Below are 18,533 nucleotides of genomic sequence, written 5' to 3'. Positions count from 1 at the left end.
ATTTTTTCGGCCTCCAGGCCACTTGCTAAGCTGTGGGTGACCATCCACAGCTTTTGCGAGCGGCCTAGCGATGGTCGGGTCTCGGCTCTCGCAAGCCCGAGTGGACTTCCTGCTCTAATAGAGCAGGAAGTCCACTACAGATATCATGAGTGATGTGAGTAGGGCCGCCCACAAATGCCAGGTGTTCCTAAGGAAACGCCTGCGTTTGTGCAGCCACTCCCCCCCTCCCCGCTTACAAAAACGGGGCAAGCTGTAAATCAACATCGACAGCCGCCCTATGTTGTAGCGAGACCCATTGCGACGGAGCTGCCGTCGCAGTACGGGTCTCGCGCATGCACACGCCGGAGGCGGAGCATGCGCAGGCGGGGACCATCTGTGCGCTCATGAGCGGTCAGAATCAGGCCTATGTCCCTCATTGAGACATTTGATATATCTTTCTGATGTATTCAAATTTCTTCTTCAGGGTCCACAGGAACTACCTTGGGGAATATGTGGTTTGGTGGAAACCCAGCACCGAACAGTCAACTCTTTCCGGTCCCAGGATGCACTGGGTCCTCCCCCATATATACCCTGTCTCCAGGCCTCAGGTACTCCATTTTTGTTTTGTGCTGCAGGAGACAGTACGGACTGAAAACAGTCTCAAGTTTTTTATTTTTTTCCTTTATCTACTATGAGTTTAGCATCAGGGTGTCTTATAAGACGCCCGTGCTGCGACTCCATCTACCCCTGCCAGCGCACAGTAACCTGTGTTGTCTGGCGATTTCGGCAGGGTCATGGCGGCGGGTGTTAAATTGCGATGCCATGACTTGGACTGCAACAGGAGGACACGGGGAAGTCAGGTAAGAGCGAGGGAGTCCGGGCTATCCGGCATGGGAGATGCGTGGAAGCTGCTGCAGTGAGGGCCCGGTTTGCCACTCCCAAACTAGGCCATCAGACCATATCACCTGGCACCAAGGATGGGCTTCAGACGCATTCTGTTGCCGAGTGGCCAGCATTCCTCATTGGTTTGTGCAGCATAGGGGAGGTAAGCTCTCACCCCGGCAGCCCCTCCCCCGACCCAGGGATGAGCTATAGAAGTTTTGCGCATCTGGGTCGGTCCACTCACCTTTATATGAGATGTTCACTGACTATGTTCTGTGCTCTGTGAATGCGGGGTTGGTCTCAGGAGGCATTGGGATCTCCCTGTATCTCTCTCTCTCAGGGGCCAGGTATATAACGCTCTATATCCTATCAATCAACTCTATTAGGGCTTTGACCAGTTGATTCAGAGCTCATTTTCAACTAAAAGTTTTATCTGCATTGTATGTGACTTGGTACTAGTGCTGCTCTGTCTACTGTCACTTGTTTATTTTCTCTGTGCACGTGGTGGGGTTTTCTATATCTGTAATTAAAAGTTGCATTTGCATTACCTTTGTACCTTATATGTCTAAGATCAAAGGGAAACATGAGGCTGAGGCCCCAGTGTTGGAATTATGTAAATCCTGTCAGGCAGGCCTATCTTCTCAGGATTTCAAACAAGATGGGTTGTGTATTTCTTGTTATAAGATTCCATCACATCAACCCAGTGTACCATCTCTTGCGCAAGAGCCATCATGGGTGTCCTTTTTTCACAGGTGCTGATGCATTTAGTGGACTGTTTAGCAGCACCTATACTGCCTCCTACTATTGGATTTCCACAACAGTTGCAACTTGCTATGTGTGTTCCCCCTATGTATCCATCTTGGATGGAGGCTTCTGCTCATTCTTCACAGAGAAGGGTTCACGCCTTCAACAGTCTGCTGCTCTTAAAACTAGTCAAGTGGATAGATTGGTAACCACTAAGGTTCAGGGTCAGAAGAGATCATCACGTCATTCTGCCCAGTCTTTAGACTCAGATGCATCATCAGATAAATTAGATGTTGCACATGGTTCCTCATCGGATTCGGAATCTGAGGAGCAGGATTGTCATGCCTCTGTGGATGTTCCTTCTCTGGTGAGAGCGGTTAAATCTATGTTAAATTTAGAAGATGAGAAGGCACCTCCTAGGTCTATAGCTAGGTCTTTAGATGACTGAAGATGGTTAAGGATGAGTTTTCTCAGTCTGAACAGAGGCCCTGATTCAGAGCCGGACGCTCTGACAGAGCACTCGCTCTGAATCAGGGCCGTCCTCCTTGATTCTTAGAGCAGCCTCCTGGCTGCTCGTATAGCTGTGGGTGACCACTCACAGCTATAGCGAGCGGCCAGGAAGATGGTTGCGATGGTCAAGACCATCACGACTATCGGGCTTGCGACGAGACCCTTGTGGTAGGGTCTCATTGCCGCAAGCCCTAGAGTGCTTTCAGCTCAAACAGAGCCGAAAGCACTCCCACTGACACCACTTGTGATGTCAGTGGGGCCGGCCCCAGATGGTAGGCGTTCCCATGGGAACGCCTCCATCTGGGCAGCCACGCCCCCGGCATGCCACCAAAGGGGGCGTGCTTTCACTCAACATCGACAGCATGCCCCCTTTGGTATGTCCCGGAGCGACGGTTTGCCCGTCGCTATCCGGGTCTCATGCATGCGCACGATGGAGCCGGCTCCGTCGTGTGCATGCGCACTGGGCCAACATCGACCCACTTGCGAGCGCTCAGCGCTCACGAGTGGGTCTGAATCAGGCCCAGATTTCAGAACTCATGGCTGAGGCATGGAATTCTCCGGATAGACTGTTCCATGCTACTGTTGTCACAGTGCACCGGACACCGGCTACCACTTACCAGGTCCGACAGCACTGGAATCTGCGGTGGGCAGCATTCGGGAAGTCCCCAGTGCCTGCTGCCGTGATGTCTGCTCCGGGTCCCCCTCATGCCAGCTGGAAGTGCAGGTGGACGCGGCTCTCCTGGGAGTGCGCACGTCATCCTGCAAAGAAATTTAAAGGGACAGCTGTGCCAAATGTGAAGTCACGTTTGGCATGAGATTTGAACCTCCTCTATAAGAGGAAGTCTCTGGCACCAGACAGGTGCTAGAGTATAGGCTCCATACCATACTCCAGTGTTCCTACTACTTACCTGTTCTCCTGATCTTGACCTTGGCTTGTTGTGACTCCGAATTCTTCTGACCCCTTGTACTGCTCTTCTGGTTTTGACCTTGGCTGCTCCCTGTGACCCGTTTGCCCATCGCTATATGGGTCTCACGCATGCGCACGATGGAGCCGGCTCCGTCGTGTGCATGCGCACTGGGCCAACATCGACCCACTTGCGAGCGCTCAGCGCTCACAAGTGGGTCTGAATCAGGCCCAGATTTCAGAACTCATGGCTGAGGCATGGAATTCTCCGGATAGACTGTTCCATGCTACTGTTGTCACAGTGCACCGGACACCGGCTACCACTTACCAGGTCCGGCAGCACTGGAATCTGCGGTGGGCAGCAGGCGGGAAGTCCCCAGTGCCTGCTGCCGTGATGTCTGCTCCGGGTCCCCCTCATGCCAGCTGGAAGTGCAGGCGGACGCGGCTCTCCTAGGAGTGCGCACGTCATCCTGCAAAGAAATTTAAAGGGACAGCTGTGCCAAATGTGAAGTCACGTTTGGCGTGAGATTTGAACCTCCTCTATAAGAGGAAGTCTCTGGCACCAGACAGGTGCTAGAGTATAGGCTCCATACCATACTCCAGCGTTCCTACTACTTACCTGTTCTCCTGATCTTGACCTTGGCTTGTTGTGACTCCGAATTCTTCTGACCCCTTGTACTGCTCTTCTGGTTCTGACCTTGGCTGCTCCCTGTGACCCGTTTTACGTCTGCTCCCTGGTAGAGTATCGTCTGTTTGGTTTTGACCTGGCCTGTCGACTACATTTATTCTTTTGCACCTCATCCAGTGTCCACCAGTACCTGTATAGGGGAACCTAACCTGAGGGCCAAGACCTGTGTGTCGGACGCAGCCAAGTCCATACCTTCTTGCGAGGGTCCTTGGTGAAAACTGCTGGCACATTAGACTCCACACCTCAGGCATAGGTCTAGCCAATTCCCTAAATACGGGCCACATCCACAATCCGTCCAAGAGTGGCGACAACTGTACAAAGAAGTTATCCTCGTTAAATCCATTTCCAGTAGGTGAATGTGATAAGTGGGAGGTCTCTCCTATGGTGGATGCTCATGTTACTCATTTGATTAAAGAGTTCCACTTTGCCTATTCCGTCCGAATCTTTTCTTAAAGATGCTACTGATAAAAGATTGGAAACCTGTTTAAAATCTGTTTTTTCTTTATCTGGTGGAATCATGTGGCCGGCTATGGTGATGGCCTGGGTGGTCAAGGCCATGGAAGAGTGGACGGCGGCAATGGAAGAGACTATGCCAGATGCTATGAGAGAACTGTCTTATTTCTCTCTTATGCGAGAGGCAGCACTCTACATAAGGGATGCTGCAATGGACGCAGGAATTATTGCATCCATGGCGTCAGCAGCCTCAATTGTGGCACACAGAGCCCTCTGGTTAAGGTCCTGGAAGACGGATGTGGGTTCCAAGAAAGCTCTGGAATCCCTGCTTTTTTTCAGGTAAAAGATTGTTTGGTCCACAGTTGTATAAGATTTTGGTTACGTTTGCAACTTCAAAAGCTGCTGGGTTGCCATCATCAAACACTTACAAAAAGCAGTTTCCCTTTCAGTTCTTTCTGCCTCAGGGAAGGGCAATGGGACAGTCCTTTTCCAGGCAGTCAAATTCCCATAGGACTACCAAACCACGGCAAGCAAAGAGGTCTTGGTCAATCAAACGTCCAGCTACTAAGTTGGAGGACAAACCTTCAGCCTGATGGGGCGGGCCTCCCCCTGGGGGACCAACTTCTTCAGTTTCGTGACACTTGGCATCAGACAATGACAGATGCCTGGGTCAGAGAAGTGGTCTCTCAGGGATATGCAATCACTTTCCGTTGACATCCTCCCCAGATTTTTTTTGGGCACAAATCCCCCAGCAAGCTCTGTTAAGGCCCTGGCCCTACAGGAAGCCATTCAGACTTTGTTGGGTTCAGGGGTTATCATTCCAGTTCCCTTGGCTCAACAAGGAAGCAGATATTATTTAAATCTGTTTCTGATTCAGAAACCGAATGGGTCTCATCGCCCTATCCTGAATCTAAAGCATCTCCACAAATTTGTTCATGTACCCAAATTCCGTATGTAAACCCTACGGTCAATTATGCTGGCAAAGGAACATGGGGATTTTATCGTTTCCCTAGACATACAAGATGCATACCTGCATGTGCCTATACCATTATCCCATCAAAGGTTTCTACGATTTGCTGTTGGCCAGTAAGGCTCTACCCTTTGGTCTGTCCACAGCTCCTCGGGTGTTTACCAAGATAATGGCGATCATGACGGCTCATCTCAGACTATAAGGAGTCACAATTCTGCCATACTTTGCACAAGTCTCAGAAGGTAGTACTTCATCATTTCCAGCTGACAGTAGCCTGCCTAAAGCAGCACGGCTTGATTGTCAATTGGAAAAAGTTGTCACTTTCACCAACACAGCGGATGATATATCTACGAGTGCTCCTGGATTCTCAGGGGCAGAACTTTTTACCAGTAAAAAAGATGGCAGGTATACATTTGTGGGTGCACAAATTGTTCCACAATCAAAAAGTATCTGTCCACACAGCGATGCAGGTCCCGGGGTCCATTGTTTCCACCTTCAACATGGTGGAATACAACCAGTTTCACTCCAGGCCCTTGCAGTTATTGAACCTGTCTTGTTGGAACATTCAGTATCAGTGGATAGAGTCCCAGATGATCCTTCTCTCCACAGAGGTTCAGCTCTCCCTGGCTTGGTGGCTTCAGATGGCTCATCTAAACAAGGGTCACCCTTTGTGGAACCCAAAGTGGGTACTCCTCACCATGGATGCCAAACTGAGTACTCCTCTACCAAGAATTCTCTGAAAATTCAAGCAGGTGGGCGGCCAGGTGATTCTAATAGCTCTGGCTTGGCCCAGGCGCCATTGGTTCACCGACCTAATGTGTCTCTCCATAGACACTCCGCTCACACTTCCTCTTCAGCCGGATATGTTAGTGAAGGGTCCCTGCCTACATTCGGACCTACCTCATCTGTCTTTGATGGCTTGGCTCTTGAGTCTTCCATTTTAAGAGCCAAAGGGTTTACTGATTCTGTGATTCATACGATGCTAGCAGGAAGAAAGCCTTCCTCTGCCCACATCTATTACTCTATTACAGAATTTGGCATTCCTTTTTTCTGTAGTGTTCCCATAGAAAAGTTGATCCTAAGATTTTTAGGGTCTCTCGGGTTCTCGCTTTGCTCCAAGCTGGATTAGACCTTAGTCTCGGCCTGGCCACATTGAGGGTTTATGCACTCTCAGTTTGGTTTCAGTGTAGAATTGCTACCTTGCCAGTTGTTAGAACATTTTGCAGGGTGTTCTCCATCTGCAGCCACCTTTTGTTCCTCCAGTGGCACTGTGGGATTACTATTTGGTTCTCAGGGCGCTACAGGCTCCCAACTTTGAACCTTTGAATACAATTGACTTCAAGTGGTTGACAGCGAAGACACTTTTTCTCCTCGCTATCTCCTCAGCTCGCAGAGTCTCTGATTTGGCAGCACTGTCGTGTCGCCTCCATATGTGATCTTCCACCAGGATAGAGCAGTCCTGAGTACATGGGCAGGCTACCTTCTAAAAGTGGTATCCCGTTTTCATTTAAATTAAGAAATTGTAGTACCAGCGTTCAAATTTTCTCATCTTTCTGCTGGTGAAGCTTCATTGGATGTGGTTCGAGCCCTCCGGATCTACGTGGATCGTACCAACTCCATCAGGAAATCAGATGCACTTTTTATATTGTATGGTTTTCACAAACGTGGTAGGCCAGCTATCAAGCAGACCGTGGTTCGGTGGCTGCATATGACTATTTCTCAAGCTTATATGCAGGCTGATCTCCCTATTCCCAGCAGGGTGACAGCACATTCAACTCGGTCTGTTGGACCTTTGTGGGCGCTTAGGCATGCGGCCTCGTCTGAACAGCTGTGCAAGGCAGCCACTTGGTCTTCCGTCCATACAGTACCTTTATCAAATTCTATGCATTTGATACTTTTGCCTCCCAGGATGCCTCCTTTGGGCGGTGGATTCTCCTGTCGGCTCAGGAGCATCCCCACCCTTAATAGAACTGCTTTAGGATATCCCCAAGGTAGTTCCTGTCGACCCTATGGACCCTGAATAAGAAAATAAGAGTTATAGTAGACTTACCTTTGATAAATCTTTTTCTTCGAGGTCCATAGGGTCCACAGGGCACCCACCCTGCCGCACCTGGCTTCAGTGGGATCTGTTCCTTCTTGTCACTGATTCCCTCTTTATTGTATGAGTGTTTCTAGTGTAATGTGTACTTCCTTCTCCACTTTCATTCTCCTGCCAATGGGCTTGGTTACAAAACTAATTAATTGAGGCTGGAGGTGGGGTATCTATGGGGGAGGACCCAGTGCATTCTGGGACCGGAAAGAGTTGACTGTTTGGTGTCGGGGTTCTCCAAACCACATATTCCCCAAGGTAGCTCCTGTGGACCCTATGGACCTAGAAGAAAAATAACTATCAAAGGTAAGTCTACCATAACTCTTATTATTGCATTGTGAATCCTGGTGAATTTATCACATCACATCTGCATATCAGATACGTATTGTGATAAATAGGACCCTTAAAGAGTTCAAAGATTGGTGAGCATAAATAGACTTGAAGATATTCTAGTAATCTGAGATTGTTTCCACATAACTCTTTGACTGCTTGTCTACTTGGATTGATCCTGTCTCCATATGAAGTTTTGCCAAATATGCTGGTTGATAGGAGGTATGACCCACCTAAAACACTTCAAAATACTATAGTATGTTAAATTAGCATTGATTCACAGTACAGAAGATGCACATACTTTTTCATATTTCAAATGGCAACAGTGACACTTGTTATAGGAAAGATACTCTTGGAGGTATGGCTAACATGGAGAGCTGAGTGCATCCTAGCTTGGCTTTTCTTCACATAGACTTAGCCTGTAACCATTTAGAGTTCCTCCGGCTTCCTCGCAGCATGCAGTTCAACATCTTTTAGAGACCCACAGGCTGCAGTTTGCCTTGTATACCATGTAGACTGTAGTGTATCATTCATGACATCCACATTTACAAATTAACATCATTAGCCCCTGTTTTGTGAAGGGGAAGGTGTTATTGAAGAACTACAGTGAAATGTATTCCTTATTGTCCTGATAATAAGCAGCTATTATTGGATTTATTTTTGACCATATCCTAGAAATAGAGTAGCCTCCCGCTGCATGGGTATTTACTGCAAGGCTTTCATCTATCACTATGGTAACCAGAACACTTTGACAATAGTAACGTGTTTGTCCATTCATTATATTGCTCTAGCTGGCTGCCACTTTTTAAGATGCCACAATATCTAAATGACACTTCCTACTGTACAAATATATTACCTATGAGCCAGTTTAACCTATCCGATTTACACTGTTCACTGCTAAGTAATTGTATCATGTTAATCATACATGTATACAATATGTCACGTTACAAGAAACAGAAACTATGAGGTTAATGCAACAGTGTTTACCAAGAAGCCCTGAATTAAAACAGATCTGACATAGGGAACGGCTGCATTTGAATGAGCTGTTTATGGACATGGGATAGCTCAGAATATGCATAAACATGAAAATCTACTATACTAAAATCTGAACATAAGAAAGGACATAAGGGATAGATGTACTAAGCCTTGGAGAGAGATAAAGTACCAACCAATCAGCTCCTAACTGTCCTAACGTCATTTTCGAAGGTTTGACCGAAAAATATGCTTTCATGCATCCCGCCATTTATCTTACTACACTTTATCACTCCCCAAGCCTTAGTACATCTCCCCCATAGACATCAGTTGTTACTTTGTTTTATCTATAAAAATAATGTAGTACTATACTGTAGCATCATTCATCATATCAGTTGTCAGTTTTTAGTTAGTTTCTAGTCTAATTTTTAAAACTTTATTAACAAACCTCAAAAGACATATACATAATAGTAGTTGTCACAATAAGTCTATGAACTGACCTTATTTTAACACCCAAACTGATAACTGCTTATGTTGAGAGTTTCCAGGTCTAATGTTGGTTAAGTGATTTCAGCGGGATATATACTGGAATGTCATTAGCTTGAAAAGTAAATTTTCAGCTATTTGTTTTGGCTACATACAAAACCCCAGATTTATAAGTCGAAATTGCCAGATTATTGCAGTGAAAAGCCCCATTTTCAAACTCGACCCTCCGCAAACCTCCATGATGCAAAAGTATTCTAGTTGTCTTTTCTCTGGAATGTCCAAATTTCGGGGTGGTCTCCCATCCTGTCATCTTCTATATATTTCCATGTACTATAAGCAGCATCTTCACATAAATTTCCATCATTGATAGTTCTGATTGTTGTATAGGCCACTGTAAACTTCATTGAGTTGCTATTAAAATCTATTTTTCTTAAGCTTCTGGTTTTCACAATTATCCTGGTCCTATAAGCTGTTAGCAGCACATAATTCAGGACATTGTTTATCTGTATTGAATTTAAAGAAGATGTTTTATTATAGAGTAAATCTTATTAGCTGTTTCTTGTATTGCAGCAGCACACAAATTGCTACTGTAGTTTCTTTTTTCTTTTTTTTTTTTACAGTTGTTTTTTTTTTTAAGCATCATACAGTATGAGTATTACAAAAATAATACAACATTGACACAAAATCAATACAGAGAAAATACAAGATAGATAATGGCCACTACAATCAAGCAATAGCTATAACCACGGATATGTGTACAACATTCTCGGATCGGTCATAATGAAAAAGAAAAGAACCCCCCCCTCACAAATTCACACTGATATAATCAAATAATAAACAAAAATAAAGCAAAGTCTCTCTCTCTCTCTCACCCCCCCCCCCCCCCCCCCAAGGGGGAAAACCCCACATCCACCGCCCTTAAGCAAAATTTTAATCAAGATCAATTATATCCATTATGAGTAATAGATACCAAGAGGTATTACGGAGATCAGGGCCGTAGCTAGGGTAGTGCGGCCGGTGCCATCGCACAGGGCACCAGAGTTCAGGGGGCGCTGTTTGGGCCTGTCAAATTTCTGTTTATTATCATTCTCACTTGTAGCTTCCTCTTATTTCATCCCCTGTCCTCCCCTATCTCTTCCCTGGCCCTTCCCCATGATGCCATCCCCCTATTTTGGGTGCATTATGTCCCTTTGAAAAATGAGGGGGGCGCCAATGCTCTTTCTGGCACAGGGCACCAAAAAGTCTAGTTACAGCTCTGACGGAGACCATGATGAATGTGTTGTCTCATTTCTCTAGATAGTGTAGAAATATAGCTTTCCAACATATTGAAAAAACGCTCCACTTTGTGCTCCTTGTCCAGAGCTACCTCTACCCAATCCATGCGGAACAAATAAAAAAGCTTGGATCTAAACAGGGACAATGATGGGGGAGATGTGGAAATCCGCTCTTGCATATTTGCCTTACGACCAGCCTCACTAATAGCCAGGAGTTGGTGGCAAGATTCCCAGCAACGCCCATTCTGCAGTAAAAGGCATATAGTTAAGTAAGTTGTCTTCAGTGTATCTCTTGACCTGAAGCCAGAACCATCTAACTAGTGGGCAGAGCCAAAAACAATGGTACAAATCAGCATTATCCTCTCCACACCTATAACATGAGAGAGAAGAGGAGCGTCACTCAAGAAAGCTCCTGTGTGGAGATAGATACACTCGGTGAAAGATATTTAGAAACATTTCGGTATACATGGCCGATGGTAATGCCCTACGGGAAATTGCAAGCGCAGCTATCACGTCATCCACTGAAGCGATGGGAATTGTGGCAGCCACTGTGCCATCCCTTTAGTAGAACTGGAGTAGTCTATGTCTTCCAGAAAAAAGACATAGTAATGGGAGATAGCCTTTTTTAGAACAGGAGGATGTGACAGCATTGAGTCTAAGGGATTGTTCCAGTCCTTGGCCGAGAATAGTCTGACCACTGTTTGAATATAATGCTTGGCCTGAAGAAAAGCCAGGGGATGGCCAGATAACGTAGCATACTTCTCCACAGCATCTGTAAATGATAGTATTTGCTTTGCATCTTTATCAGTTAAACAGCCTATACTAGTAATGCCCCCAACCCATAAATTAAATGGGTACCCAGCTAGCCCTTCTTGGAAGTCGGGATTATTCAAGAATGGAAGAAAACGATATTTGTAAGAATTCAAACCAGCATGGTGCCAAATTAAGTGCCATAATCTCCTAGTATTCCACAATAAGGAGTTGTCCTTTAAATTTTGGGGCACCTCTTGGTCGTGGAGATGTTGTGGAGATGTAGGAAATCAAGCAAACTCCCATCAGCCAGGAAACCTCTTTCAATGGAGGTGTTTGTGTAAATATCACTGTCATGGATCCAATCAGATAGGTATCTCAACATGGCTGCCCAATTGTAGTTTCTTTTTGTAATGATTTATCAATGCTACAAAACAGAGTATTTTAATATATTCACAATACAGTACAAAACACATTTCTTTCAATAATTTTATGTCATATATAACATTTTAAAAGACATATATGGATGGTCATTTATGGAGGGAAGGAATGTGTAATGTACAGTTTTTTTCACCCCATTGTTTTATTATGTACCGTGAAGAGATTTATGTTCTAAAGAATATCGTGAAATTCCATCTGCTGAGATGAGCATTACTTACAATACAGATGCTCCTCACTTAACAACCTCCTCGATTAACAACCGCTCGGACTTACGACCAGCGCTCCGACCAGCTGGAACCCATAGTACAATGACTACAATGTTACTCTGAATGTCTTTTTTTTATAACTTTAATTGTACTGTACAGTATGTAAGAGTTATGCAAAGTAAAACACAGTTACAGTATCGAGTTTGTGCCTTTTTCTTTGTTCAGAATAAATAAAACAATTACCTGCATTAAGTATATATGGCTCCTCGTTTAGTGACCATTTAGTTTAACGACCTAGTCGTAGGAATAGAACTCGGTCATTAAGTGAGGAGCATCGGTAGTACTGTAATTAACCACTTCTGTGTAAGCACCACCGTGTATTAAGGGTGATTAGAACCATTATAATGTATATGCTTTAAACAGTTCACTGCCCAGCTACTTATATCCCCCCCTGCTGGACCTAGTGCTCTTATGTTTGTTACAACACTCTTATGTGGGACAATATCACGCTATGTCACAATATCTAAATATACTGTACCACATCACTTACAATTACAATTTCCAGTTTGAAACAATTACATCCGTGAAGCATGACTGGACCTTCATTAAACCATACTGACAATATTAAATGATTTCCTACATTATATTTTAGAAGCACATTCCTCAGGATCCTTCTCACTAATGGAGCCCATACACCTATCCTATATAGAGGCAATTCCCCAATCTGCTGATGCTGGAGTCGGGTAATCGGAGAAATCCAACCTGTTTGACAATATTGACGCCCTGATTCCGGCCCAAAAATGGTGTCGGAGATTATTAACATGTTGAATTCCCTGATTCCCCAATGAATCGTCAATCATTGATGTATGTTTTTAAACACCAATTGACAGATCGGAATGGCGTCATTAGAACAGGGAATCAGACCGTAGATGTATACGTCAGATACACAGGTCTATGATTCTTAAGTTCCATTGTAACTGGTATTAACTCTTTTTAAAAACTGGTACTACATCTGGATTTTGCCTGGATAGTCCATGGATAGAAAAAGTATACAAACTATCAATTACCTAAGTTAGGCATAACAGCACCTCTTCCTTTGGTTAATGAGTAACATTTAATGGTCTACATATCCTGTCTCCTGGTATTTTCTCCTCACTTGTGAAAACAGATATAAAAATTGATTTAAAAGAGCAGCTTCCTCTTTATCTTGTACAATTTTTTCTTACATAATTTTCTTTGTAAGTTCAATATTAGATTGCTAATTATTGTATTACTTGATTATTACAGAGGAAGTTGTTGAAGGGAAAAGTGCCATCCTTATTGGAATGAGTCAATGGAATTCCAATGACTTAGTGGAACAGATTGAAACAATTGGGAAGCTGGAAGAAAGTCCAGGTAAGAATCCCAGTAGCATGCAAACGATCATACATTTTTATCTCCCATTCACATTAGGGGGTAAATGTAATAGCCTGCGACAATGGTGAGACCTCAACACGTTTGGCTGAAGTTTTAAAGTGGCAATCATTTAAATGGCAAAACCACAATGTTTTTGATTTTTAAATGATTGCAACTTTAATACATCAGCAAGACTTGCCAGGACTTCACCAATACATTTACCCCTGTGTGTTCTATGAGAAATGTGGATGTAATTATCTGTTTATCGGGTCTATGTAGTAAGCCTTGGATGGAGATAAAGGGAACGGAAATAAAGTACTAAACAAACCAGCTCCTTACTGTCATTTTTCAAACACAGCCTGTAACGTGGCAGTTAGGAGCTGATTGGCTGGTACTTTATCTCCATTCACGGCTTAGTAAATGGACTCCTTTGTCTCTAAAAGTTTACATTAATGATAAAACATTAATTACACTAATATCTGCTTAATATAATGTACATTATACAGTGTGTTAGGGTGGAAGGTTTCATGATCTTGTTGATGGGTCGCGTTTATTGATTGACAAACACCTGTGCACAGACAGTTTGTTAGATAACAGCCCGTGTTTTCTGGGCTTGTTCTATATACTGTATCATGAGTTCATTAGTTAAAACGTACCATGATTTACCAATATGCTTTGGAATATTTGTTTCTATCTTTATAACACATACAGAGTGCCATGCAGTGGATAATAGTAACAATTCCTGGATGGGCCTGGTTGCCTAAGAAATCTCAGTGAGTGAACTTTGTAGAAAATTCAAAGCATAATGCAAATAAAGCCGGTGTTTATTGATTGGCATAGTTTAAGATAACTCCAGAAATAATCTGGGGAATGGGGAATACTTTATTAACAGAGAACAACAGAGCTGAGAAGAACATTGCCTGGGACTATGATATTCTTTTATTGATTGACTGGAAATTAGAGACGACACAGAATAGCAATTTCAGATCATGTGATTGAATACAACTGGGGCATGAGCAACCTTGAGCCCTTGCGGCTTTAGAAGGGTTTTCTATCAGCATTCTTGAAATTTTGCATTAGCTCGGATGTTCCAACATGTTGTTTTCGGTATGTTTGAAGCCCCAGAAATACTAAAGTTGGAATTCGAATGGCAATTTGTGGATTTCACCAAAATGTACAACTTGCCATTCTACTGGTCACCAGAGTGGAATGAAAATGGCTGTGTTCCCTACCGCAAACCAGTGCAAAATTTTAAAATTTTGCTGGGCAAAATGTAATCTCCTTTTTTTTTTTGTCCAGGTCTGCAAAAAAAAAAAAAAAACAGTCCCAATTTAGCAAGTACAGTACCGATCTCACTACCGGCAGGCATATACTGCCAGTTTGCCTCACAAACTCATGCACCTTGGGCTTGGGGATAATCTAGATGCTCCAGCACAAAAGAGGTTTTAGCACTGTGCCTTGGTAATTTTGTACCTCCTTATTAGCCACTAAGTCTCAAGGTCATCATATCTCAAGAGGGTTCTACTGAATGCAACAAAAATAATAATCAAATACTTATACAATCTTGGGCCCTTAAATCCATGGAGACAGGGCTTCTTCCTGTATAACAAACCCCCCAGCCGGTGATGGCTATTGCTGGGAATTGTCAGTGAAAGCATCTGTCGGCCGTCTATGGCGATAGCTTCACCATACAGAGCATGCAGAAGGAAGACTCTTTAAGAAGGTAGCAGCTGTACCTGAGGTTGGTAATATATTTCCTCTTTCCCTCAGAAGGCGTTTTGATGACAATTTAATGAATTTAATTTTTATATTCATTGCTACTGACATGAAGTTGTTGTGAACACACTAATGACTTTGTTCTCAGGCTTTTTTCCCTTTTATTGCTCTATGACTGCCAGGAGAGCTTATCTAGATCCAGATGTCTCCCAGATAAGCTCTTATCAGTACCTGTATATTCTCTGCTATTGATTACATTAATTTCTATTATAATAACCTAACCCACTACACTATTAGGATGCCCTCTCCCTACTTCCGGCAAAAAAGGTTGGGAAGAGAAGTGCACTGTTATTCCGTATAGCAGTACAGGTGAGACATTGAAAGGGTCATTTTTGGATGAGGGTTGAGGGCAGTACAGCACATTGGGAGTGTGGGCTGCACGCCTGTGTTGTGTGACCACCCCTTTCATTCGTGCTCACATTTTTCCAGATTGACTCAAAATAAAAAGAGATATCGCAAGTGCAGTGCACAAAATAATCCACTATAGTCCACACTAATTACAGTCACGGTCATGGAGAGCATCTACAGTCTTCCTAGTACAGTCCAGAAAGAATGAGTGACCGTTGGACTGTAACCTCCTTTTATATAAGCCTACTAGCGACAAGCCCCGGCAAGGGGGCAATTTTGAATTTACGACGATCGTTTTATTTGAGTCATATAAGATTACCTTGTAGACGACATTTGTTGTTTTTCGCTCCTGACGTCAACACAAAAATATTTAGTTTTGACGTGACATGCAAAAGGGCCACGTAAAGTTGTCCATGAGCAAAACAGTCTCCACCTAGGTCAACTCCAGCCACGTTAAGTGTTTGTCTCTGTGCTTTATCTATTGTCATGGCAGAGCTGACGAACCAGGAACGTTCCTTGACAAATGCTCTATAGAACAGTGAAAACTGCATCAAAATCCGTCCAGTGGTTCTCGAGATTAAACAACACATGTCTACCAGGGACTTTATTCTCTACTATGTACTGTATAGATGTGGCATTTATGGATGGTGATTGCCTTCTTTATGTTGCATGTGCTGCTGTTGGCCTGATTATCCAATGGCCTTTATTTATTCATAAATCATTCTTGATTGTGTTGGGAACCATTTGCAAAATAAGCTGACTGCAAATTGATTTGTCCATCTCTAGTGTGTGTGTGTTTTGCATATTTTCAAATGGCTTTAATGGGCTTCTTTATATAAACCCAAGCATGAGTTGGGCACAGCGCTGTGGATCCTGGCGGACAGGATCCCTGCGGTCAAAATTATGACGCCGGCATCCCGACAGGGTTAGGACACCGACACCTGTTGGTAAGTATCCTAACCGTACCCCCCCTTTCGCAGCCTAAACCTACCCCCCCTCCCCGCAGCCTAATCCTAACCCTCTCCCCTTAATGGGAACTTAACTGGGAATCTGACTGGTGTCGGGATTCCTGCGTCGGTAGTCTGAGCACGGCATCCCAACAACAGGGATATAAACTACATCCCCCCCAAACATTGTACAACCTTGCCAAGGTAAACAAATAAGTCAGTATAAGGATTTGGAAATTTAAGAGAATATCAGTCTTCTAAACGGGTAAACCATCATGGTGGATAAATTGATTCTATAAATAAAACATTTATTTTTCCATTCTTTGAGAACTGGGATAGTTAAATTAATTAAAGTATATGTGCAGTTAAAAAAAATGCATTCCCCTCTCACCGCAATTAGCAAAACAGTGTGAGCCCAAAGGCAGGAAGCCTGCAGTACTCAGCCCTGTAGATGGTACACTGAGTCCTCTCCCTGTGGATACAGAGTGATCAATGTGAAGAATGAAGCGATCTGTGCTTACACAGCCGATGCTCACAGAACTGTATGCACTTCAATTTCCCCTTCCCCTTAAAAATAGTTTATGAATGGACATCTTTCAATTTATATTTGCTGTAAGTAGTTTTTGTGAGAACTTTTCCTTAAGTTATATCTTTATGGCTGCTTTTGTGGATTATGTGGGTTTTCCATACATATATGTATTCAGGCATGAATGCTTTTCTGAAGTTGGTTTGGTAACAAAGAGTGTTTCCCTGTGAATCTATAGTAAAGCTGGGTACACACTAAACGACTTGTGTACCCAGCGATGCGACAGCCACCCCAACGACGGGTTGACATATCGGGTGGCCGGTATGCACTAGACGATCTGTTGTCAGCCCGACGCATCCCGCTGTATGGGGTCATCAGCCGCATCGTCAGGTTAGCCTGCATCTATCCTAGTATGAGTCGAGTTCCGGACTGTAGATAGACAGTAATTAGTTAGACAATGTCTAGATAGACCCCAGGTGTTAGACAGTCAATAGGTCGACAGGTACAAAATGTCGACACACTAAAGGTCGACATGTAAGAAGTTCGACAGGTACAAATGGTTGACAGGGTCAAAATGACAACATGAAAATGGTTGAAACAAAAATGATCGACACGCATGATTTTTTTAAAAAATGTTAGGGTTAGATTTAGGCACTTACTGTAGGGTTAGAGTTAGGAACTTACTCCCACGGTTAAGGTTAGGCACTTACCAAGATGGTTAGGGTTAGGCACTAGGAGGGAGGGTTAGGGTTAGGCACTTACCGGAGGGTTAGGGTTAGGCACTAGAAGGGACGGTTAGGGTAAGGCACCTACCCTGATGGTTAGGTTTAGGCACCAGGAGGGAGGGTTAGGCACCAAGGGGAGGGTTAGGGTTAGAGTTAGGGTGAAGATTAGGGTAAAAAAATATATTATAATAATGAGTCGACCATTTTTGTGTCGACCATTTCATGTCGAACTTTTGACCCTGTCAACCATTTGTACATGTCGACCTTCTTACATGCCGACCTTTAGCGTGTCGACCTTTTGTACCTGTCGACCTATTGACTGTCTAACATCTGAGGTCTATCTGGACATTGTCTATCTAATTACTGTCTATCTCTTATACCATACCCGTATGAGTATAGATGTCAGATAGCTTAATAATGTTTCATATAGAGCACTTGACCATAACACAGCACTGAAGTTGTGAGTTTGATTCCCACTACGGCCCTAACTGTGTGGAGTTTGTATATTCTCCCCGTGCATGCGTGGGTTTTCTCCGAGCACTCCAGGTTTCCTGCCACACTGAAAATATACTGGTAGATTAATTGGCTCCAGTGGCGTCATTAGGCGGGTGCAGGACACACCTGGGTGTCACCCTCGGTAGGGGTGACACCAAAATGCTGGTTCTTCTGCAGTGACAGGAGCCGGATGCTGCAGTGTGACATTCTCCTGCAGCACCCGGCTCCTGTCATAGAAGAGGAGCCGACAGTACAGACTGCCCAGTCTCCCAGTCTCTGGGGGCAGCCCAGCATCTCTGGTGATACTGGGCTACCCCCGGAGTGATGTTATCAGGGTCCCCTCTGCGAGGCAATGGCTAATTTTCAGGTGCAGGTGTGCCTACGGCACACGGGGGCGGTATCAAGAGTGTGCATCGGGTGTCACCATGCCCAGTGATGCCTCTGAATGGCTCCCAACAAAAAAATTAACCCTAGTGTGTTAGTGTGTGTGGAATCGGTATGTAATACCGCCGGCCGCATGGCCTGCAGTTCGATTCCCAGCAGTGTCAAGCCGACAGTGGAACAGATCCCGGCAGCGGCAGCCTGACAGTGCTGGTAATCCCGATCGTCCCCAGGTAAGTATGAACTAACCTAACCTATACCC

At 44.2% G+C, this 18,533-nt stretch overlaps 1 protein-coding gene across 1 annotated transcript in view; it reads left to right on the top strand.

The window, feature by feature from the left end:
• Positions 1 to 18,533, top strand: part of PITPNM3 (PITPNM family member 3) — a 767,267-nt gene that overhangs the window by 309,905 nt on the left and 438,829 nt on the right. Inside the window, exon 3 of the mRNA XM_088449478.1 lies at positions 12,966 to 13,073. Within this exon, the coding sequence (XP_088305604.1) occupies positions 12,966 to 13,073 (108 nt within the window). The remainder of the gene's footprint in view (positions 1 to 12,965; positions 13,074 to 18,533) is intronic.

The sequence above is a fragment of the Taudactylus pleione genome, unplaced genomic scaffold, assembly GCF_031769625.1.
Source record: "Taudactylus pleione unplaced genomic scaffold, aTauple2 ptg000485l, whole genome shotgun sequence".
In the NCBI taxonomy this organism is placed as follows: Eukaryota; Metazoa; Chordata; class Amphibia; order Anura; family Myobatrachidae; genus Taudactylus; species Taudactylus pleione.
Note: the sequence above shows the minus strand (reverse complement) of the source record. Positions and strands in the feature narration are given on the sequence as shown.